This window comes from Pituophis catenifer, unplaced genomic scaffold, assembly GCF_029215685.1.
Source record: "Pituophis catenifer annectens isolate HBS135680 unplaced genomic scaffold, rPitCat1.0.hap2 SCAF_1, whole genome shotgun sequence".
Taxonomy (NCBI): Eukaryota; Metazoa; Chordata; class Lepidosauria; order Squamata; family Colubridae; genus Pituophis; species Pituophis catenifer.
In genome coordinates this window covers 174,601,305-174,627,845 of record NW_027256881.1, presented here as the reverse complement: position 1 = coordinate 174,627,845, position 26,541 = coordinate 174,601,305, and the positions used below count along the sequence as shown (strand labels likewise).

General features: G+C 36.8%; 1 protein-coding gene across 1 annotated transcript in view; it reads right to left on the bottom strand.

Moving 5' to 3' along the window:
- ERBB4 (erb-b2 receptor tyrosine kinase 4) overlaps window positions 1–26,541 on the bottom strand; it is a 584,656-nt gene that overhangs the window by 238,676 nt on the left and 319,439 nt on the right. The window contains 3 exon segments of the mRNA XM_070933199.1: window positions 13,095–13,294; window positions 19,801–19,891; window positions 24,918–24,991. Of these exon segments, the coding sequence (XP_070789300.1) occupies window positions 13,095–13,294; window positions 19,801–19,891; window positions 24,918–24,991 (365 nt within the window).

Below are 26,541 nucleotides of genomic sequence, written 5' to 3'. Positions count from 1 at the left end.
CTCATAAATCAGAAAAACCCTGTAAGCACCTTTCCAGACTAACATTTTATTATAACACACACACTATTGTGACTTATATCTACAGTATTGCTCATGAAAGCTTATGACATTTAATAAAATTAATGGCTAACATGGGTCTTCTCTTGCAATCACTATTCTTTTGGGTATGCTTTTCTCATTGGTAAGAGTTTACATTCTTACATATAGAACAAAGAGGTTTTGCACTGAAGATGTACTAGGAGAATTGAAACCCTTTAAAAAGAAAAATAAACATACAAATAAAAAAATCCTTGTCCTTAATTAACAAGTTATTCCTACTGTCTAAAAACTTGTAGTTCTCCTTGTGTGGCTAAAAGCATCAACTTCACCCAACAAGCCTCATGTTTTCTAAAACTTATTGGGGGAAATTATCTCTTTCTGATTGTTCCATAACAAAAGCAAACTATAGAGAATGCAATGCTACTCTAATGTCACATGCTTTAAGAATCCATTCTCACAGCCTCTCCCATATTCGAAAAGCCAGTTATTTACTTGGCAACACTTGTCAAATGGAGAATTAATCAGGTGAGGAGCTAAGTGGGTAGAACAGTATCAGCCGGGCTATGTAAGAAGAATCACAAATACATTGATAGTTTATGTCAGGACTTGTTTAAGATTATTTTGTTGCCTGAAGCAAAGCAGCAAATAATGCCCCATTTAACTCTGGGTGCATATCATCCAAAGCTAGCAACCCAATTTTGGTGGATAGAACAGAAAATCCTCTGAGGAGGCTTCCGGTTTGGCTTCCGTCACCATCAGACGGTCTTTCGAGACCGCCAGCCCCGTCGCCCATAAAGAGCTGCCTTTACAGCTGAAAGGTGGCTCGAAAAACTCCATTTCCTTAAGGAAATGTGAGACAGAGCCGGCGAGGGCAGGTAGAGCCCTCTGCGAAGTCCCCAGAGTTTTTGTTTTACTCTTGGGGATGAAGCAGGATGAGGCTCCCTATTTTCGCTCGCCGCTGCTCCGGGCTTCGGGAGAACTCTGCCTTTTTGCAGAGCCAGGCGATGGGACCAGACCAATTAACGAAACTAACAGATCATCTGAACAAGTAGGAGGAAATCCAGATCTGGGATCCTAAATTGCAAGTATTTCTAACCCTAAGACTGATTTTAAAAGTAAAGGAGAGTGAAAGGAGGAAAAAAGAGAGTTTAAAATGGTGACTGACTGAGGCTTGAGAAGAAAGCTGAAAGCAAAAGTCCTTTCGTTTGAATAGTTTAATACGTTACAAAGTATCTAAAACAATAGCGCTGGCTAGGAGTGAAGAGAAAAATTCTTATTTTATGCCTCTTCCTTCTTAGAGACTTGATATTGATATTGTTTGGAGAGAAGTCTTTTTCTTTAAAAAGGGGGAAAAATCTGTGTGGCAGGATGGCGTTAAAACTGACAAAGCCAGATAACCAAGCTGTGTGGGGGGGGCTCCCCCATTTATAAACCACATGAACAAGTTGTGAGCTTGCAGATGCAGAAGAATGGCTTTACAGACCTAAAGAATTTGTACTGGAGGAGATGGCAAGACATGATAAGATTGTGAATCAGAACCTTGAAAATTTTAGACAGGAAATTAAAGAGTTGGTTCAACAAAAGTATGATATCCTGAAGCAACATATGAAAAGTTTCTTAGATGTAATTATGAGGATGGATAAAGAGATCAATTTAGAAATAGAGTCTAAAATGAAGGAAGTTGATCATAAGATTTATAACTTGGACAATAAAATATAAAGAATTGAAAATGATTTAATAATGATTCAAGAAAAAAGCTCAGAAGCAGAGTTTAAAAAGTTTAAAAAAATAAAGGAAGCTTACAACGTAGATAATATAAAACAAAGGATTGAAAATGAAGCCACAATGATGCAATTCAGATTCATGGAATTTGCGGTCAGAATTAGGGGAATACAGGAAAATAAAAGACAAGATTTGAGAAAGGTGTCTGCTGAAGTTCTGGCTGGGATTTTAAAGGTTAGTCCTGAAGAGGTATCCTGCAAGATTGATAAGGCTTACAGAGTTAATTCTTGGGTGGCAAAGCAAAGGCAGCTGCCTAGAGATGTGGTGATCTACTTTACTGATAAAGAAATAAGAAATGATATTGTGCAAAAGTCTTTTAACTCCACTCTTGAAATGCATGGAAGGAAGATTTGGATATTTAAAGAGCTGCCGCCCAAGATGTTAAAAGAAAGAAAGGATTTTGGATTTTTGGTGACTGAGCTAAAGAAACAAAACATCCCATTCAAGTGGGATGTTCCAGTTGGTATAATATTGAGATATCAAGGAAAAAGATATCAACTAAATACTGTTGAAAAAGCAGAAGAATTTTACTACAAGGTTCTTAAAATGGGTTCAACATCTCCATGTATAACACACGAGGGGAATGAAGAAAAGCAAAATCAACAAGAGATTGAAATTCAGGCTAAGCAGATGGAGGTGGAGGTAATGGAAAAACAACAAGTTACAGAGGCCTTTGTGGATGAGCAGCTTTTGGATTCTCCTTCAGAGGTCACAGTTGGACTATCTATAAATACAAGAGAGGCGGCTTTGGATTCTAATGTGATGACTTATCAAATTACAGACCAGCATGGAAATCAATCAGTTGATATACAACTCATAGAAAGGCAACCAGGATGGAGATTTAAGCCACAAAAAGTTAAGAAAAGAAGAAGCAGGTCCTACAAAAATAAAAAATTTTTAGACTAAACAACAGTGTAATGTCAGTTATTTAAGAGACGATTGAATACATGAAAATATAGTTGAGGCAAAGTATTGGTTTATGCTATTTTGAGGAGAGTGACAGATCTCTGCAGTGCTGTACTTTTGGGATGTGGAAGATGGCCTTAAATTGAGTGGATTGGAACTTTCTATTTTGGACTCTTTGACAAATGGATTATGTTTATGCTGAGCTACAAGGCAAGAGAACTATGGGATTGGGGCATGCAGAAGATCTGGTTGTTACCCTAACACGGTGGTTGGAATTAATAATCTAGATGAAAGACATTACAAAAGACACTATATGGAATATAAATATAAAGTCACTCGGGTGGTTTTTTATATACGAAAACATTTACTATTGATGGGGGCAGATGGTAATTGAAGATACTGAACATATTGGAACTAGAATTTGATGTTACCTTAACATGGGTGATGGAATTAACAATCCAGTTGAAAGACATTACAGAAGATATCATATGGATTACAAGCTTAAAGTCATTTGAGGATTTTATTTACATATGGAAATATTTTTTAGTGGTGTGGGCAGAAGAACAAAGATATTAAAAATATTATGTATGGTAGACCTGTAGGAAAGTGGGTGGAGATAGGTTAGTTTACTGATTGTTTAGTTTAAGAAAAGGGATGTTATGTTATATTAATATACGTAAAAGATTTGAATTAAGAGATATATGCAGGGGGGAGGAGGAAAAGGGTAGATTATGAGTTGAAATTGCCAAATTAGGATTTATTATATAATTTTACAGCTGAATGTTACTTTGAAATGTATAGTATAAGGGGGATATAATAATATTGTTAGAAAGAAAGGGTCAGCATATGGGGGGTGGAGTAAAAGGATGGTAAAGTATTATATAATCTGTTATTAATCTGGGTTTTATTTTGGAGAAGCCACAGGGAGAGGGGAGGGGGAGGGGGGGGTTAAGGAGGAGGGGGGAAAAGGGGGGGAAATTTGTATTTGAAAAACTTTTTCAATTAAAAAAAAAAAAAGAAAATCCTCTGAGCACCTCCCTGGTATCTAGCATTAATAGTATAAACCACATACTCTCTGTATGATCAGAGTCGTAACTTGTGATGGTTGTAAAACGGGTTGATCACATATTTTGGAGGAATTGGTAAGTGGATCACTATAGTCATTAAGCAAATCTGCAGTTGTTAAGTGAATGCCATGGTTAAATAATCCAATGGTTCTCTATGCAGGCAACTTTGCCAAAAACAAAGTAAATACTGGGTTTTTATTTTATTTTTTTGCAAAACCATCATGAAATGTTGTCATGTGACTGTGTGACACTGCAAACAGCCAAAAATGTGGCATGACTACCAAGCACCCAAAGCAGGGTCATAAGATTGCAGGGGGCAGGGGGAAACCATTGAAATTTTGAATCCAGGTTGTAAGTATTCACCAGGTAGATTTATCACAACTTTGAATGGTCATTAAGCAACTTCCCACCCACATAACCTTAGAGTAGACAATTCTCTGTTGGCAAACTTACATTATGACAATTGCTTGTAAAAATGGTGAGTTAGCACCCATAACAATCTAAATAATTTTAGGTAGACTACAAGGATCTACGTTCTTATTGGGAGACTTGGGAGGAAAATCTACTGAATTCAATTTCTTTTGTGTTGTTACTGCAACATAATTGTTTAATAGCCTATATTATAAATATTTTGTACTCATGGAGACATCTTATATAGTATTTTACAAATGTTTTTATAGATGAGGTTCTTTAAATAGCATCTGAAAATTAAGCTAGGAAAACTTTTCCCCCCAAGTAAGATCAAAACAGAAAACCTTACATAAACCTGTAAATAATATTTTATTAAAATTCTTAGCTCAGCTTCACAGTCTCTTTTATTAAATGAAGCTCTACAACAATAACACTCAGTTAATTAAACAAGCAGGAATACAGCCAATTAGATTGCAAAGATTTATAAATTTAATTGACTGAAGGTGTTTATGAAAATGCTGAGGTTTTCCAAAACAGGAGTGATAAAGCAGTACAAAGCACTTAGGACCTGTTTAATTTGTCTGCATTAATATATTTATTTTTAACTAATACATTTTCCATTAGTTGAGAAAAAAGATGCATATTTTCTGAATCATAGTTTATTTTGCTTAGAGTTGAGACCATCTATTTCACTACATAAAAATTAGCCATTTGTAGACAAATTTACGAATGGAGAGAGAATTCATGAAAAGATTATTAGCTAGATATAGCAACTAATTGTGAATTTTCTTCTCCTAGCTGGGAAAAGCTTTGCTGAATGGTAACTTTAGACTCATGTAATGAGTACTCCAGCTGAGAATTGTTCCTACTGAGTATTGTGTTTATTCTGTATTGTCTCCCATGCACAATATTGTTGACAACACAGAAATGCTAAAGAGGATTCATGATGAAATTTCCCTATCCAGATTTTCTTCCTTTAAAAGAACAGGGTCAAGGTATGGACTTGCAAAATTAACTTACATCTAAATGGTCCACCTGTGGAAACTCAGCACTCTGAAGTTTAATTAAAACAAGGAAGCAAAAAATATTGATGGTTTTTTCCCTCCACAAATTCAAGTTACTGCTTTTCAGATCACTGAATTGCACAGCTATTAACAAGGAAAAACTGCATAGGTAGGTCAAACATTTACCACACATCAATTCTCACATTCACTACTTGGAAATGTCAATCAAATTATAATAAATTAAAGATAATGTTATTAACTTGTCAATCCAGTTCATAGAGAAGTAAATAATATAAAATTTACAAATCCTGTCTGGATTGAAGTAATTTTGAAATATTTTGCAAATTATTCAATCCAGATATACAGTATGATAGCATATCTCCCAGGATACTAGATTATTCTCCTGTTGTGTGTCTCCCAACTTTCTATTTCAGGAAATCAACTGCCAATCACTTTCCTACCTGGATACACACACATACACACACATTTAAAATATACATAAACATAGAAAGAGCATCAAAATATGCATGCATGCAGACATAATATGTTATTATCCAAGTCCCCCCACCCACCCACCCACCCAAGGGAATGGGAACCTATAGTACTCTCTCTTGCTGAAAATGTATTGGGCACGCAGGATAGATAGTCCAGAATGTTTTAGAATAATGATTCAAGCCATAAAGCAATGTGTATGTAATTGACATCTAGTATTGGATGCAACCAATACAATTTATGTCCCATGCCCAGACTCTGTCTAGAAGAGATCCAGATAATCCTCTTCATTCAGGATTTTTGTGATTGCTGTTCTCCACTTCCTTTATAACATACTTAAAATGGGGCAAGTTAAATAAAATGCATAACTTGAGTGATAGCTTCTTGATGAAGGGACATTCCATATCAACTTTCGAGGCATTCTGTTCTTATGTGAAGCAATTAACTGTTTGGTTAAAAGGTAATTCTTAGCAATCAAATCCAGGTCTCCTTTAAAATTAATATTATCCTTGTTCTCCTCTATCCTTAATGGAGCCTCATTTTCCACTGAAAGGCAGTCATCCTCCTCCCAATCCAGAATGAGCAGCACTTGTTTACCAAGGTTACAAGGGGAGAAGAGGGGGGAAAAAGGAGACTTACTACCCTTGCCAGGTGTCCACTATTTGAGCGGACAGTCCGCTTTTTTCACATTATGTTCACTATTTTTTTTCACAAAATAGTGGACATTTTTTTTATTTAAAAGCTTTATGATGAAATGGTACGTAATCTAAAGCTGTACAGTCTAAGAGAATAAGGATAGGAGAATCGCGTTTTGTCTTTTTTTTCATAAGTTAGAATGAGACAAAGATCGAATATCCATTGAACTCGATTCTCCGAAAAAATTAATGATGAGATTAAAATAAAAATATATTATAAAATTATGTACAGTTCACATTTTTAAAATGTATTGTAGCTTGTGTCGACTGACCTAAAATGGCGTCGAGTGATGAGAGTGATAGCGGCGAGATTTCGAATTCTTTAAAACGAAAGAGAGGAGTGTGCAAATACACCAAAGACTGGGAAGCTACTTTTGCATGGATTACCAACAACGAAACCGGCAGAACAAATATGACGGCCTACTGTAAATTGTGTCAGAAATCGTTCACAATTGAATATAATGGTATAAAAGCTGTCACACAGCATGCAAGCACAAAAAATCATTTAGATAAGGAGAAAATAGCTTCCAGCAACCAGCGAATCAATTCGTTTTTCATTGTTAAAGACTCCTCTTTCAGTGAGAAAGTGACTGTAGCTGAAATGGCTGAAACTTACCATGGGATCAAGCACCATATTTCTTTCCTGGCTCAAGATTGTTGTATTAAGTTAATGAAGCAAATTTTTGATGATTCAGAAATTGTAAAAAAGATGTCTTGTGGAAGAACCAAATCATCAGCTATTGTCAATGAGGTTTTGTATCCTTTTTCTATTGAGTTGGTTCTCAATGATCTTAAAACTGGAATTCCATTTTCTCTCTCCACTGATGCATCAAACAAGGGAAATCGCAAAATGTATCCCGTTGTTGCACAATATTTTACTTGTGAAGAAAGACTGTGTGTGAAAATTTTAGACTTTTATGAGGATTCTTTCGAAGATTCTACATCAATAAAAAATCAGCTGTGTCAAGTTCTTAGTGCTAACGAATTGGAAATAAATAATGTTTCAGCTTACTCAGCAGATAATGCATCGGTCAATTATGGAGTGAACAAATCTGTTTACCAAAAATTATTGCTGGAAAATGACAATATTGTAGCTGCTCATTGCAATAATCACATTTTACACAACAGCGCAAAAAATGCATTAAAGCAGTAATCTTTTGATATCGAAAATGTAGTGCTGAAGGTTTTTGCCGAATTTTCGAATTCTGCGAAGAAATGAGAAGAGTTGAAATCATTTTTTGAGTTTTGCGAGTCAGAATTCCATGAAGTTTTGTGCCATGTTCCAACATGTTGGTTAAGTTTGTTTAAAGCGGTCGAAAAACTTCTTTTAAACTGGATACCTCTAAAATCGTATTTTATTTCTCTTGGATCTGATGAGTGCCATAAGGTTATCTGGAACCTTATTTCGGATCAGGAAAGTGAACTCGCAAAGGACGATGAACCAACAATTTCAGAATTGTATTTATATTTCACGCACTTCTTCATGTCAATAATGCAAGACACCCTACTGAAGCTGGAAACCAAGAAAATTCTTGCATGTGATCTTCACATTATCATGTGTAAGCTGCGTGATTCTTTGCAAAAAAAAATACGATGAGCAGTTTTTTGAAATGAAAGTTTTATTTGCCTTACGTAAAAAACATTTGCCTGAGAATGCCGTGCAAAAGTTCAAGAAAGAAGCCATCAACGTGTATCAAAGAGCCATTGCGTACCTAGAAAATGGTATAATTTCACCGATTCAGTATATGAGATGCTAAGTCGTTTCAATCTAATTGATTGCAATAATCCTCCAACTTTAGAAGAAATGACAAACATCTGGTTATTATCACCATGGCGAGAAGAACTTCCACCCAACACTCTCTTCGATGAAATTTCTGCCTTAGAAGAAGTTTATGTTCATCTGCAGGGCGATTCATCCCTTGATAAGTGGACGTACTTTTTCAAGAAAGAGCCAGCTCCGAGTTTACTGAAATTGTTCCAGTATTGTGCATCAATTCCAGTATCAAATGCAAACGTTGAACAAATTTTCAGTATCATGGGAAATTTGTGGACTGACGAACGTAACCAACTGCTTGTACCATCAGTTCGAAGTGAACTTTGTATATTTTTTAATATTTCTCAACGTTGTACTGAAATTAAAGAATTATTCCTTAAACACAAAGAATTGATCAAAGCTGCGCAGTCAAATAAAAAATACACACCACAGCAAAGTAAAATGTAATTTAATATTTTACATATTATTATAATATATTTGATGTTTTGAATTTTAAGTAAAGTTTTGAAGTGATTATTTTAATATGTGTTAAAATGTTTGTAAGAAAATATATAATTTAATTGTAATTTTTTTTATTTTTTTACTACTTAACACCCTCCCCCCCCCCCGCTTGTCCGTTATTTTTTGGAAGCAGACCTGACAACCCTAAGACTTACTTACAGTATCCATTATCTGAAATAAGTCCTTTATTTTATCTGAGTGTCGTTGCAGCCATGTCGTGTTTAAGGTTACTTTCTTTTTGAGTCCCTTTTTGCTTTTACTGTTACCTTTTGTTTCTGCATCTTTGGGTGGTTTAAGGGATTTTAAAACATACTCTAATTTATAGTTGTGTAACTTGCAAATTTTGGAGAAAAAGTTAGGAAGGATTCTTTCTCCATTTCTTTCTCTGCTTGTTGTGCCAAAATGGTTCCTACATAGTAGTTTCTCCTTCGACTTTATATCTTCATAATATACTGTATACACCTCAAAATAGTACTATATTAATGGGTTTTGTGTTCTCTACTTCTTTCTTTGGAAGAGTCCCAGAGCTCACCTTCCAGGGCCCTTCACAGCAAACAGCTCCCGGAGGAATCAACTATAAGGTAGGTTCATCAAACAGTCTCTCAAGGACACACACCACCTCCCAGCTTCACTTTTTCCTCTCTTCTTTGTTATGCTTTTACAAGGAAGGAGGAACACTGGCCAAATCCACGGATGGCACAGTCTATCCTACAATAACACTGTCCACATCTTCAGGTATAAATAAGGTTATTGTTGTAACCACAAGTCATAACAACCTAGCATAGCATAAGTATCAGGGGTGAAATCCATCAGGTTATAACAGGTTCTGGAGAACCGGTAGCAGAAATTTTGGATAGTTCAGAGAACCGACAAATACCACCTCTGGCTGGCCCCAGAGTGGGGTGGGAATGGAGATTTTGCAATATCCTTCCCCTGCTATGCCCACAAAGTCACACCCACAGAACCGGTAGGGAAAAATTTTGAATTTCACCCCTGATAAGTATAATAAAATAAAATAAATAAAAATAGTACTGGATACAAAGAGATCAAAATAATAAATTGCTATGATTGCAAACATAGTTTTTGCCTTCACCAATATTACAATAAGATATGGTAAGGTCTTATATGAAAACATATTTGCTCATGTGGAATTGGGGAAACAGTTGACTACAATATCTGTTGAGGTATCCACAACACATCTAACCTGCTTCATCAGTATCCTGGAAGAATGGATAACTTTTAAATGAGTTTAATTTTATAAGACTCTAAAATCCCTATAACCCAGTTTGTAGCCAAATACCGTTCAGTAGCAGTGAAAGTAAGGCCCCAACAAATGTAAAGTCACCCATAATTATAACTCAGTTTATTTGTTGACCATCTCAATGTCATTCTAATGTTTTATTGTATTTTATTTTGCTGTCTTTACTAGTATTCACATCTCTGCCTCTTAGCCATAATAAGGAATAGTGTTGATGATGTAGTGCAGGGGAAGAGTAGAACAGCCATATCTGGAGGTCACTAGAACAATATTTCCCTGTCCCACAGAATTGGTATGAAGATAACATTGGAGGGCAGTGCTACCTGTACCCAAAAATCAGCAAAACAAAAACATCCTTACTTTTAAATAAAGGATTTAAAAACTCATGCAGAAATGGGATGAACTAAAATAAGGTTTTAAAAAATTGGGAAGCTGTAGACTTTTAAACCAACCTATTTTTCTACCTCTAATCCCTCAAAGATGCTACTGAGATGTCAATGAGAAACTGCCATAGGTGAGAATCCTTAAAATTAAATCCTTAAGATTAAAATTCCAAATTTCTAACCCATCCTCACTCCCAAAATGCCAAGCCATTATCTTAGAGGCAGAGAATCTGCACAGAAATCAGATGAAATTGCAAATCTAAGGGTAGGTCAAAGGAGGAGGATCGGTTCATTAAAAAAAAAAAGATATTGACTTATAGTATCTATGTGCTGGCAAAAAAAAAAAAAGCTATCTCTCCATTTCTGGTGAAAATCTCTGAAGCATTCACTCTTATACTGTGCCCTTTGAACAACTGTTTCTAGGGAAGTAGTATGCAGCTAATTTAAGAAAAGGATCTGTGAATTCCACTGTAGATCCTATTGAGACTACAATAAATAACCCTTCTTATATATTCCATGGCAAAGACTACAATTATAGCAGGTGCTAATACCTAGAACATGGAGGTGCTTGCTTGGCTAAAGGTGCCCTAGCAAGATCCCCTGGGCTTTTGCATATGTATTGCTGGTGTCAGAAGACCTATGGTGGATCACTCAGTGCTTCCTTGTGGAGTCCAATCTATGCACATATTGAGTAACAACCCTAAGCTTTGAGTGGCAAATAGCAGCATTGCTGGCATTACCCACTATGGTTGAGCTGTCTTCATGGTTTCTTGTCACGATCTGTCACATATATTTATAGAATTGACTGTACTGGCTACCAGTTCATTTCAGAGGACAGTTTAGGGCCCGATTATCACCTTGAAAACCCTACCTGTCTGTTTTCTTTGTGAACTTGCCTCTGGATCTCTGGAGAGATCAGTTGCTATGTTCCTCTGACATTTTAAGACAGGAAATGGTGGCACTGCAGATGCCAGTGGCCCCATGGAGTTTAAGTAGTGTTACTTGTTATTTGTCTTTCACCAACAGATAAAAAGGTTTTAGAAATGAGGATTTGACTACTATTATGAATGACTAGGTTTGTTTTTATATGTATTCTTTAATTGCTGCCTTTAGGTCTTCATGGGTTTTATTGTACTTACTTCTTTGCATTGTAAAACACTTGGAGCGATTGCTTCTAAAATAAATTAATTAAGAGCAAGTCGGTGAAAATGGGGAATAACTTTCTTTATATTTGGAGTGGAGCTGAAAAAATCTTAATGTTTTCAGGGACAGGGAAATTGTGCAGGAAATTATACAAAAGGCTTACTTTACTTACCCCACCCCCACATTTAAAACACAACAAAACAGGTTTTGTGACTGTGTGAAAGTGACAGCAGAGATTTCAGGGCCAGACATGTGGCACCTTCCTTACATGCATTGTAGCAATTTGGACAGAAGAAGATCCCAGAAGAAGATGTTTCTGCATTCAAGTAATATCTATTTTAAAAGTGGATGGGAGAACTCTTAATAAAGACTGATCAAAATATGAACTCCTGTTCTTAGAAAATGTTCTTGGAAAGCATTAAACATTTATTCAGCAAACCAGATTTCACTGTCCTATCCTCATGACCAGGGGTGAAATGCTCCCGGTTCGGACCAGATCAGCCAATCCGGTAGCGATGATGGCCAGTAGTTCAGAGAACCGGTAGTGATGGCAGCTGGAGGCTCCGCCCACCCGCCTTAGCCTCTGCAGGCCACTGGCCCCTCTTGCCCTTTTCTTTCTGGATGCAGCGCTTCTGCTTGTTGGGCCACTTCCCCGCAGCGCTTCTGCTGGTGCCACCACACAAACCTCCCATGAGGAAAAAGAGGGAAAAAGCAAAGCGGCTGGCTGCAGAGGTGCCAGCTTCAGAAAGTGGCCCAACAGGCAGAAGCGACATGCCCAGAAAGAGATTCTGGCCTTGCCCCGCCCTCTCACCACCTGCTCTTCCTTCACTTTGGATGGGGGCTGGGGCCCAGAGACGTGCCATTCACTGAAGCCCTGTAGCTGCCGCCTGCTCACCGCCTGCCTCACAAGCGCACACCCAACCTGCCACTGATGAATGAATGAAATAAATGGTGTGCGCTTGCACAGCCAGCGCGTGGACCAGGGTGGTGATGGTGGCAGCACATTCAAGAAGGAGAGTAGCTCCGATAACTTTCGGGTGCTTGCCTTCCCTGGCAGCCAGTTGCGGGAGAAAGATAAGGAGTAGGACATGCCACGTGGTGAAGGGCGAGCGGGCAGTGGCTCCATGGCAAGGTTGAGGTAGGCGGTGAGCAGGTGGCAGCTCTGGGGCTTCAGTGAATGGAGTGTCTCTGGGCCCCAGCCCCCGACCCAAAGCGAAGGGAGTGCAGGTGGTGACCGGGCGGCAGAATAGAAATTTAAAATGTTTTCCTACCAGGTTCTGTGGGAGTGGCTTGGGGGGTCTTGAGACTGAGTGGGCGTGGCTGTGAGTGACATTGAGTTGGCCACACCCACTTAGTCATAGGACACCCCACCACCAAGCCATGTCCACAGAACTGGTAGGGAAAAAATTTAGATTCCCCCCCTGCTCATGACTATTTTCAAAAAAGTAGGCTTATTAAGAAATTTCCAAACATCCTCAAATATAACAATATTAGACTTTTGTGAATGTTTTCTAGATTATTTCTTGTTTCACAAAGTAGCTAATCACCATTTTCTAGTTCTAAACAATATATCCAGAGAGAGAGAGAGAGAGAGAGAGAGAGAGAAATTTAGTTAACCAACCATGAGCAAAATACTTACTGCAGTTCTCAGCCCTCTTATTTCTGTGGATGACAGTTTTCTGGTTAGGTGAGCTGAAGAGGCTGGTCCAGTTGATAGTATGATAGTAGCATAAATTACTGTTGTCAGTTATGTAGACATTCCCAGCACTGATGTGCTTCAGGGACTGGAACTGGAGAGATCTAATTCCTTGCTGCTTGAGAATAAGCAAGGAAAGACCACTGGAAAAAGAAAAAGAAAACAGCAAATCCATGTGTTGTGCATATGTGAGTTAGAAATTTATCCCATTATTTTAAGAATTTGAAGCTAAAAGAATGGAAAAGCAGTTTAATTTAGGCCCCTTCTCTTCATTTTTATACCATTCAATCACATGACACTAGGAGGAAACACTACACAAAGCTACAAATACTCAAGGTACTAAAAGCAACTTCATAAAAACCAACCATCAGAGATCTGAGCTAACCCAAATATGCTATCCCTGAACCATAACTGAAAAGATAGACATTATCATTATCAAGCATGACTGATTTATTTAAATGCTAAAAATATAGCCAGCTAGTTAATGCAAGCATTAGCTACAGCTTTTTCAAATTACAGAGTTGTCCCTGGACTAGGATGTGCTGGAACACAACCAAGTAGAGAATCATGCTGAATGAAACAGCTGAACAGGAAGGGAAGCCTCCAGTATTTACCACAATCACTAGGAAGAGCCAAAAAGAGCCACTACTGTGCTAGTATTTAATTACTGCAGAGGGTACCTGTTGGTGACCCAAAAGTATTACTTTTCCATATGACTGCAGTAGAAAAGAAATTTGAAAGTGACTGTAAACTCCTCTTACTTTTAGAAATGCTTCTCTGATGGTCAACAATGTTATCAGTATAACAGATGAGCATCTCCAATAGGACTTGAACCAAGAATACTGCATTTGTGTTTTTGCTTTTATATTTCCTTTCCTGCTCTGACTTGGAATTATCTTTCATTTTATCACTGTATCTCAAGATAGTGAAATAAAGAAGCCTGCCACAGCTAACCTTACAATCTTTAATCCCTCTGTGAGAGTGGTTGCCTATACCAAGATGTGCTCCAAGATGAAAAAAGAAAAGAACTAAAAATGAAATGTGTTACAAGAAATACTGTATTTTTCATTATGGAAAATGTAGTCATCCAACATACATTTTAGCATCTCATCTAAAAATCAAACAGGACAGGGTTTGCGTTTTAACATAATTTAAAGACCGGAATGGAGTTTGGTCCATATACAGTATAAACATTTCCATAGCTTTAGACCATTCCAGGATTAGTAACCAGAACTTCCTTGACTCACCAGCTGGAGGACCATAAGTGATCTACATGGAGGGTTATAGTTTTAAAGAAAGGGTTTATTTAGTTTCACAAGAAAGCCTTATTTATTTAGATTTACTGAATTTTTAGGTGAGACGAGGATTAAGAAGAACCTAGGAGGCAAAATACTAATTTCCTTGACTCTTACTTTTCATGGCAACACTTTGGAAAGTACCTTGCCAGAACTGTCTCTCTAGGGTTGAGAGAGTGTCTGGCCCAATCACTTTTCATACTTAAGGCAGGACTAGAACTTATTGTCTTCTTAAACTGCTGCATCAAACTCTTAGCTGCATTACCCTAACAAAGCTAAATAACAAACTTTATGTCTGAAAACACAGGTTAGAAATTGCAAACACTAATATATAAAACTGGGTTATACAATTCACAGAGGAACAATGAAGTAAACTTTCCTGGATTGTTGTTGCATATCTGTTACATGTTTTGACTTAGGTTTAGGGCCCTCCATGCTGGTTGTACACATAGCATTTCCAACTAGCTATTTCATGCTCTATAAAGTGGTACAAATATCTCAACCATCTATCAAAATATTCTTCTGTTTCCCAAGACAAAAAAAAAAAAAGCAACCCAGTCAACAAACAGAGCAATCAATGGTAGTAATTAATCACAGTAAAGCTACAACCTGAAGTATCTTGTCACATTATGAAATTGAAGTACCTATTTTGACTATTTTGACACATTCTGATGTTTATCTTTACCTTAAGTCTCTCCTGCAGGCAGAAGGACACTTTTCATTCTTCCATTAAAATATTGGTGATGAAAGCATATTGAAATTCAAACTGGTAATGTATTAGTGTAATATATTATGAATCAGTGTGCAAGTGTGCTCTGCAAATTCCATCTTCTCTGAATCTTAATTCTAATGCATATCAAAGTTTTACATTCTACGTCAACTCTCTTGCAAAGCACTTATCCTAAACTGGCAATTCCCAGGATGATTGTCCCAATCTCTTTGATTTAATAATTGTAAAATTAAAGGAGAATCTATCCATTTACATTGAACTTTGTGACAAAATATTACATAGAATTGTTTTTTTTAAGAACTTCTGTATAGATATCAATATCATCATCTTGAATAAAATTTACTTATTTAAATTCAAGAATTCAAATTCAACATTAGCCAAAATAAAATGGATTCAAAATATACTGGGTTCATCACATGGTTTGTGATGAATTAGCAATACAGATAATATTCCAATCTGCTTGCTGAAAATTCCCTTTTCAATAAAGATACAAAGCCTTTGCTTATCCATTCTCCCTTTTTTTACCAGAAGATAAGCTCATTTGAAAAAGAGGTGGATGGAGAAAGAATAAGGAGCAGAATTTGGACCCAAATTGCAGTTTTGGAAAGGAGCAGAAATTATGTGAGACAACAGAAATTGGTATGGGGAATGGAGCTCCCTTGCCTCCCCTTTCAGTCTTTAGAAGCACCATGTTTAATAACTTATTTAGGAAAAATGAATACAACGGCTCAAAGCTGCCATTTCTAAAATCATTTCAAAATAAATAATAATAATAATAGGCACTTTGGGTGCAATCCCAAAACATCTGGAGTATTACTTGAACAACATTGGCCTTGACAAAATCATCATCTATCAATTGCCAAAGGCAGCTTTGCTTAGAAAAGTTTACATCTTGCAATGATGACTTTAATAACATCAAATATAAACATCTGCCTGTTGCAAGTTTTTGAAAACGATACGAGAAGTGGATAAAAATACCAAGGACAATCTAAACATCTGGCTGTGATGATGATGATGATGATGATGATGATGATGATGATGATAATAATAATAATAATAATAATAATAATAATAATAATAATAATAATAATAATAATATAATCGGTCAAGTGATGTTGACCGATTATATTTACCAAGAGCAGAGGGTGGTCGAGGACTTCTATAAGTAAAGCAGACTGTGGAAGAAGAAAAATGCAGCTTGAATGATTACATCCAGAAAAGTGAAGAACCAATGATTAAGGAAGTAAATAAAGGAGGCCTTTTAAAGACAACTAAAACAAAAGCAGAATAAAAGAAAGAAGAAATTGAGCAGCGAGCTGAAAATTGGAAAAGCAAAACTCTGCATGGCCAATACTTGAAAAGTATTGAAGGCAAAGCTGACCAGAAACTAACTTGGAACTGGTTAAGATCAGGAGTACTGAAAAAAGAAACAGAAAGCTTTATTTTGGCAGCTCAAGAACAAGCCCTAGACACAAACTGCATGAAGGCAAAAATTCAACATGTTACCACCAACAGCAAATGCCGCCTCTGCAATGAGAAAGATGAGACAGTCGACCACCTGATCAGTGGGTGCAGCAAAATTTCACAAACTGACTACCTACAATGCCGTGACCGTGTTGCTAAGATCATTCAGTGGAAATTGTGCCAGAAGTTTGGATTTGAGTACAGCAAAAACCACTGGGAACATCAGGTTGAGAAAGTTTTAGAGAATGAGAAACTCAAGATCTTGTGGGACTTTAGGATTCAGACTGACAGGCACTTGGTCCACAACACACCTGACATAACAATAGTTTAAAAGAAAAAAGTATGGTTCATTGACATTGCAATACCTGGTGATGCACAGATTGAAGATAAGCAGCAAGAAAAAAATCACAAAGTACTGGGACTTGCAAATTGAAGTTGAGCGTCTGTGGAAAAAGAAATTGTGTGTTGTCCCAATTGTAATTGGAGCCCTTGGAGCAATACCCAAAGGGCTACCCTGCTATTTAGAAATTCTAAATTTGCCAGACTTGAACATTTTGACTCTACAAAAAACCACCTTACTCGGAACAGCTTACATCCTCTGACGATACCTTAACAGTTCCTAGGTCTTTGGTTAGGACTCAAGCTGCTGAGCTATTAACCAGCCTCAAAGGCTGTGAATCTCACTAAAGATTAAATAATAATAATAATAATAATAATAATAATAATAATAATAATGAGGAGGAGGAGGAGGAGGAGGAGGAGGAGGATAGCTAAAAGGTCAAGAACTGGAGTGCCTCCAGTTTAGATGAGCTGCATGAATTCTGATTGAAATCACTAACAAATTTGCATGCAAGTTTCACAAACCAGATGAATCAAGTTCTGGAAACACCAGAAAGTAAAAAATGGCAAACTAGAGGAACCTTTTTTATTTAGAAGGATGCAGAAAAGGGAAATAAACCTGAAAATTACATGCCAATCACTGGCCTGCCAACAACATGGTTGGACTAGATGACCTCCAAGGTCCCTTCCAACTCTGTTACTGTTTAATGTTTAACATACAAATTACTTACAGGCATTATTGCAAACCAAATTTATGGATATCTAGAAAACAAGGATTTGCTATCTGTAGAACAGAAAGGGTGCAAAAATTCAAGAGGAACCAAAGGCCAACTGATGATTGTGGAGGAAGAAATCAATAATTGTACCAATAGTAATAGGAGCCTTACAGCAATACCCAAAGGGTTGCCTAGATGCATTGAAATTTTGAACTTATCAAATCTGAATATTCTGACTTTGCAAAAAAAACACTTTACTCGGAACTGCCTATATACTCAGACATTACCTTAATAACTCTTAAGTGCTTGGTTAGGACTTATACTGTTTTTTTTTTTTTTTAATTTGATTTATATGCCACCCTTCTCTGGAGACTCAGGACGGCTTACAATGCGTTAAGCAATAGCCTTCATACTTTTGTATATTTATACAAAGTCAGCTTATTGCCCCCACAAACTGGGTCCTCATTTAACCTACCTTAGAAAGCATGGAAGGCTGAGTCAACCTTGAGCCTGGTAAGATTCGAACCTGCAGAAATTGCAGGCAGCTGTGTTAATAACAGGGTGCATTAACCACTGTACTACCAAGGCTCCTGTTAAGTTTTTACCAGTCTCAAACTGTGAATCAAATTGAAGATTAAATCAATAATAATAATAATAATAATAATAATAATAATAATAATAATAATAATAATATAATAATAATAATAATTTTAAGAAGATACTTGGTTGATACCTAGGACACTGGCAACAACCTGTATCAACCATTAGCATCAGTCAATCATATTTGTGACACATTTTTAAATGTTCAGTTGACTGAGTTTCATGTTTAATGCAGTGGTGAAATGTAAAATTTGTTACTACTGGTTCTGTGGGTGTGGCTTGGTGGGGGGTAATGTGACTGGGTGGACGTGGCTAACTTTTTTTTTTTTTACTTTAAAAGCATTTTTTCTACAACTTCTTCGGCCAAAAATCCTTTAAAATGCTTTTAAAAGGCTCTGATGATCCCAGCTGAGCTGTGGGATCATCAGAGGCTTTTTTTTTACTTTTAAAAGCATTTGTAGAAAAAATGCTTTTAAAAAATGCTTTTTTAAAAAAAAGCCTCTGATGATCGCGTGGCTCAGCTGGGCATGGGGGGGCAGGGATTTTTGCTACTGTTTCTCCGAACCATCTACCGCCATCGCTACCGGATCAGGCAATCCGGTCCGAACCGGGAGCATTTCACCCTTGGTTTAATGAATAAAAGAGATATAATAATAATAATAATAATAATAATAATAATAATAATAATAATAATAATAATAATAAATAAAAAGATGATGATGATGATGATGATGATGATGATGATGATGATAATAATAATAATAATAATAATAATAATAATAATAATAATAATAATATCTGGCTGACTGTACAATGAACTATAATAATAATAGTGGACATGGCAATAGCAGAATAGAAAATAAAGAACTGGACAAAATAACAAAATACAAAGACCTGAAAATAGAAATAGAATGACTGTGGAAAATGAAAGCAAAGGTAGTATCAATAGGTGCCTTGGGTGCAAACTCAAAACACCTGGAGCATTACTTGAACACCATCGACATTGACAAAGCCACCATTGGTTAATTGCAAAAGGCAGCTTTACTTGAAACACTTTACAACCTGTGACAATGCCTTTAACATCATCAAAGAAAAACATCCACCTATCCCAGGTTCTTGGGAAGAACTCAACAAATACCAAATCCAGTTGAAACATCTAGTTGACTGTGCAATGAACCATAATAGTTTAATTATAAAATCGACAAACAAGTAGTCACTAATGTGATTAAAATAGCAAACAATGAAAACTATCAAACAGGAGTATAAATGGAATAGATGGAGTCAAAATCAGAAATGCATTCAAGTGTAAGTACTTACCTATGTTAGAATTGAGGTAAAATCCAAGCTGCTGTTTACAGCAGCCTAGTACCAATGGACCAATTACAGGACCAAAAGTTTAAATCAAAATCTCAACCCTATTTTAGTAAATTATAATTCCTAAGCATTTTTTTTTTTATAAATGAGAGTATTAAGGATAGAAATATATACATACATGTATATCTTACCTGTATAGTGCTCTTCCACCAATAGTTACCAGATTTGAAAACACACTAAAATCTGTCATATTTTCAGGCCAGGATTGTATATTCAAGAATCCTACAGAATATTAAATCAGAGGAGTTAGAAAATGTGCCTGTTACAATTATGGCAGCATTTCATACTTGAAAACTGTTTGTATTGAAGGCAGAGAACATTTGGAGCTTTCCAATCTGTAAATTTAGAGCAGAGGTTATTCTCCATAATGTTCTCCACAGGGGAGACAGTTGTTTGAAAAAAACTGGAAAAAAACACCTCCAAATGAAATAAAATAATAACATAGGCCCTGTAAAGGCTAATATACTGTAAGTTTATTATGGCTTAATTTTTTAATATATAACATTAAATAATATATATATATTAATATTAAAATAATATATAAATAAGATTTTTTTATTGAAACATAAAACAAAAACTGAAGTGAGAAGATATATAGTAGGGATGATCATCATATTTTGATGAATTTTAGAGCTCAAGCTGAAATAGGATAATTCAAAAGAATTGGAATGTGAAGTAACCCACAGCAGCCTCGGAGTTTCAGCGGAGTAAGTGCCTCTCTCACTCTCTTTGCAGGATGCTTTGGAACTACTTTGGACATGTTCAAATCATTGGAATCAGATGGCTTACATCCCAAGTTTCTGAAAGAGATGTGCTCTCAGAGCTACTGAACAGTGCTCCTGGAGCACCAGGAAACTATCAAGAGGATTGAAAGAGCTGATGTGGTTTCAATCTTCAAAAAGTGGGGGAAAGTGGATCCAGGAAACTATAGACCAATCAGCTTGACATCAATACCTGGGAAAATCCAGGAAGACATAATCAAGCAGCGGATTTTTGAGCACCTAGAAATGAACAAGTTGATTACTACAAGCCAGAATAGATTTGTTAAAAATAGATCATGCCAAACAAATCTTACTGCCTTCTTTGATAAAGTGACTAAATTAGACTTCAGTAATTCATTTGACAAAGTAGACCACACCCTACTTCTTGGTAAGACAAAACAATGCAGCATAGATAGTACAATCACAAGATGGATTTGAAATTGGCTGATCAACCACATTCAACATGTGGTATCTCAAAGTTCTGTCTTGGGCCCAATGCTCTTCAATATTTTCATAAATGATCTGGGTGAGGGGACAATAGGAGAACTCATCAAATTTGCAGTTGACACTAAGCTGGGGGGGAATTGCTAACACTTTGGAAGATGGACTCAAGATTCAGAAGGATCTTGACAGACTTGAGCATTGAGCCCTATCCAACAAAATAGTGTTTGGTGGTGAGAAAAGTAAAGTCCTGCACTTAGGCAGGAAAAATGAAATGGCACAGATACATGATAGGCAGTACCTGGCTCAACAGTAGTACCTATGACAGGGATCTAGGTGTCCTGGTGATGACTGTTTAAGTGTGAGCCAGCAGTGCATTGCAACTGCCAAAAAATCCAATACTGTCCTAGACTGCATCAACAGACAGACAGCATCAAGATCACAAGAAGTGACAATATCACTTCATTTATTTTATTTATTTATTTATTTTTAAATTTGTATACTACCCTTCTCCCTGATGACTCAGGGTGGTGAACAGCCAAGTAAAAGCATAAACTACAAACATTAAAATACAATTAAAAAGATATATATAAATTTGGTCCCATGATTAAAAACAATAACAAACAATTAAAAACATTTTAAAAAGTGTTAGGCCAGCCCGGCTTGCTGGAAAAAGAAGGTTTTAAGGGCACGGCAGAAGGCATCGAGGTCATACTTCATACTGCACTAATGAGGCCACACTTGAAATATTGAGTCCAATTATGGCCACCATGATGCAAAAAAGATACTGAGACCCTAGAAAGAGTACAGAGAAGAACAATAAAGATGGTAAGGGGTCTAGAGACTGAATCATTTGATGAACTGCTAAAGGAATTAAGTATGTTTAACATAACAAAGAGAAGATTGATTTATTTATTTATTTATTTATTTATTTATTTATTTATTTATTTATTTATTTATTTATTTATTTTATTTTATTTCTATACCGCCCTTCTCCTGCGGGACTCAGGGCGGTATACAGCCAGGATAAAACATAGCATATAAAATTTAAAAGCATTTTAAAAAACAATTAAATAATTTTGGCCCAAGTTTAAAACAATCCAATTAAAACCGAAATCAATTAAAAACTGAGAGGATGGGATCATGCCAGCCCAGCTAGATGGAATAAGTGTGTTTTCAGGGCCCGACGAAAAGTCCGGAGGTCTGATATCGTGCATATCTCAGGGGGCAGGTCATTCCAGAGGGCAGGTGCTGCCACAGAGAAGGCTCTCCCCCTGGGGGTCGCCAGCCGACACTGTCTGGCCGACGGCACCCTGAGGAGGCCCTCTCTGTGCGAGCGAACCGGTCGGTGGGAGGCTATTGGCGGCAGAAGGTGGTCTCGCAAATACCCCGGCCCTAAGCCATGGAGAGCTTTAAAAGTGGTCACCAACACCTTGAAGCGCACCCAGAAGACCACAGGAAGCCAGTGCAGCTCGCGCAGGAGAGGTGTTATATGTGAGCGCCCTGTCGCTCCCATAATCCCCCGCGCGGCTGCATTCTGGACCAACTGCAGCCTCCGGGTGCACCCCAAGGGGAGCCCCACGTAGAGAGCGTTGCAGTAGTCCAGGCGGGAAGTGACGAGTGCTTGAGTGACCGTGCGTAGGGAGTCCCGATCCAGAAAGGGACGCAACTGGCGTATCAGGCAAACCTGACAAAAAGCCCCCCTGGCCACGGCTGTCATATGCTCTTCTTTAAGGGTAACATGACAGTCATCTCTGATACTTATCACAGAGAATGGGGGATTAGTTTATTTTCCAAAGCACCTGAAGGCAGGACAAGGAGCAATGGATGAAGCTCCTTAAAGCTTGTTAAAGAGAGATCCAACCTGGAACTAAGGAGAAATTTCCTGACACTGAGAACAATTAGCCAATGAAACAACTTGCTGCTTGGAGTTGTGAGTGCTTCATTGTTGGAGGTTTTCAAGAATAGATTGGATAGCCATTTATTCAAGATGAAACAAATACTTCTGCCTTGGGCAGGGTTTGATTAGAAGACCTCCAAAGTCCCTTCCAGCCCTATGATTTTATGAATTCCCACCTCCATCTCAGGGTTAGGAAATAATTCACAAAACAGGATATTCTGTATCTGGACTGGGATGGTTTCTAGGGTACAGACAACCAGGTCCTCTCATTCTCTGGTGAAACTCAAGAGTTTGGCCTTGGATGATACCAGCCTGGAGATGGTGTTTTAAATGTAAATTCAGTTCTCAACCATGGCCCTGGAAATCACACAGCGCTTCAAGCACCCTTAGAATTGATCTGCCCAGCATTGTTTTTCATAACACATCCCCAAATTGCAACTATATCCTGTACCTTATCGATCTCAATTTTCATGTCGGGAGATGTTCTCTCAGTCCATCTAAGAACATGAACTGTTACAAATATAACTTCACATCCAAACATTTCTTTCTTTCCCTTTCACCCAAAGCCTTTTTATCTTTCTGGATAATTAACCATTTTCTTCAATAAATATTTCTAAGAAACTTGAAAAGTTTCAGCTAGTATAAAACCAAGTGCTGTTCAGTGTATTTGGGATTTAATTCTCAAGCATCACTTAATATTTTGCAACATGATAGGGCTATTTTTGCAGCACTAGAGTAAATGCCAAAACTAGGATAACCTAGAGGCACCATTTCTAGCATCTAGTGATTACCCAGAGTTTTGAATACTAGGTATGCTAACGCAGTAAATCACTATGAAAAATCTTATCTCTATTAATAAAAACAAAACTGCCATATGGCTATACAAATAGCTTGATTGCAGAAATCACAAAAATCTAGATGAATCCATATTGCCACAGTAAGCGTTTTCAAATCACTTCAGAATTGATGTGGCAGGGTAAATTTGAAATACAGTTCAATGGTCAGTTAAATAAATATGTACAAATAAAAGAGATATTAGAAAAAAAGCCTGGAAAATACTCACAGGTCCTTCAATAACTAGCTATTGTCCACAGGATTAACTGCACAATTTCCACATTTATAACACTAACACACACCCAAAATCATATTTCAGCACTTTTCCATTTCTATTGTGCCACAAAAAGATAAAGAGCAATTTCCTGAACATTCAACTGGGCACCGTCAATTTTATTTAAGTTCCTTAATACCATTTCCCCCCCCCTTCTCGTGTACCAGTATAACCAAAAAATGATGCCAGGAGTTATCACATAATTTTATATGCATTTGAAAGACCACATCTAATGTTGAAATAGCTATCTTAAGTAGGGTAAGTGAATAACAGGTGAAACTTGATAAACTTGTACAGTTTAGCCTTTCATAAAGTTAAATGATCATAAATCAGTTTCCTAACAGTTAGGAAAGTTCATTGCAATTAAGGGAGACAACAGTCATATTAAAGACACACACACACACACCAGTGATTTATAATGCTCAAGCATATATATCATTTCACTTAAAAATACATAATGATTAGAATATGATATTATCTCTATGTAGAAAAATGGAAGATGGAACTGACCCAAAAGATCAGTAGAGGTAATCCTCCATTTACAACAATTGAGACCAGAATTCCCATTGTAAGTCATTGCAGTCATAAGTCAAATCATCATGTGGCCACAACAGTTTTACGATCATTTTTACAACATAAATTGAGTCACCATGGTCATAAGTTGAGTCACGCAATCATAAGTGTAAATCCACCTTAACCAATGGTGATTTTGCCACAAACCAGCAAAAAACATCAGAAACTGCATTCACGTTACTGCAGAATGCTGCAACTGATCATAACTGCAAGTCAACAGGCAACTGCCCAAATTGTTATTATATGACCATGACAGCAGGGCAACAGTCGTAAGTTCACATTTAGATTGTGACTGTTTCAGAAGCCATCATTAATTCTAACAATTATACTAAGCAAACAATTATACACGGAGGACTACTTGTAATTTATCAGTGCCATCTTGTGAATTCATGGCCTAGAAGGAAAATATGTTAAGAATTTCTTCATTCTTACAAATGCATAAATGGCTCAAATTATGTAGATTACCTGTTATCTCTCTCACTGTTTGGAAGACATGTAAGTTCTGCGGGTCAATCGCTTCAATTGTGTGATACGGATCCCTGGAAGATAGCAATGACACATTGTGGTAATTTGAGTATGAAATTATGCAGATGGATTTACCCCATCTTTACCTTTCCTAACCAGGAAGAGTGTTTTCTGCCAATTTAAATTAGTACAAGTCCCATCACACCTTTTTTTTTTTTTTTTGCTTTAATTTATATGCCGCCCTTCTCCAGAGACTCAGGGCGGCTTACAATGCGTTAAGCAATAGCCTTCATACTTTTGTATATTTATACAAAGTCAGCTTATTGCCCCCACAATCTGGGTCCTCATTTCACCTACTTTTGAAAGGATGGAAGGCTGAGTCAATCTTGAGCTTTGAACTTGCAGTAATTGCAAGCAGTAGATGTTAATAACAGTGCTTTAATCCACTGTACTACAGGCTCTTAAATTGCAGGTGCCAAATTGTCTGAATCGGCATAAGTCTCCAAGATCTTTCAACAGCTCACAAAGCTCCAATGAATCCCCTGAGGTCCCTGGTTCTACCACCAGCAAAAAAAAAAAAAAAAAAAAAAAAAAAGGAGATGTCCTCTCAATATTCCAGCTGTAGATACGGCTGGAAAATGCAGTTTTCCAAAAGAACACAATTACATTTTCCATGCAAATTTTGTTCTAGTGAACAGGGGAGAGAATAAATCTTCCTTTTTTCTTTCTCTCTGATCTGAATGATAGCATTTACATAAGTGGATAATGGGATAAAAGCTTAAACTTCTTTGTGGAAGGAAAGAGAAGGAGAAGAGAGAAGCACGAAGCTGAATTGTTTTCCAACTCAAATTAAAATTTGTTATGTGGACATCATGTTCATCTTACATTTCTAAATGATGTATTATAAAATCTTGGCAGAATGAATGCTGTTCTTGCCAGCACTGGTTTGGCTGCTCATGTTTCCATCTATTAGAGCTAATAAAGAATACAAAATACCATTACTTATTTGATCAGCCAGAATTTATTTTCATGGTTACTGTATTTTATTTACATTTTGAATCGGTTTTAGGACTGGATTAGAATTGTTCCACAAAGTTTAATTCTTATCTGTTAAATATTTCTGATTAGAAAAAGTCAATCTATTTTTTCAGGATGTTGAAAACTGCAAGAGTTTTAATTATTTTTATTTAAATGAATGCATGTAAAGATATATTTAATTACTTTGTTTGTAAATACCTGCTGAAACCAATAAGTATCCCCTAGCAGCTGGGTGCATTAATTCAGTCAGGGCTAAAGTCTTAATAAATTACATCAAGATTCCTATGTGAAGGCATACCACAGACACTATAATTTCAACAGTGTGTTTATATGTTGCTCTGCCCTAATGGTCAGTAAAGAAGCATATAAACTGACATTTTTGGAAGAATGTCCATGCCATTTGTACCTATCTAAACAATAATCAGATGACATCAAGTTTGTTTTTTCCCCTTAAAATCTGTGTACTGTCATGTTTAATATGATTAAAATTGAGTTGTTACTAGGTTTGGATTGTAATGTTATCCACTCCAGATTTCGAAGCAAAAGATCAATCCCCATCTCCATTGCAAACCAGCCTCCTCTGAAG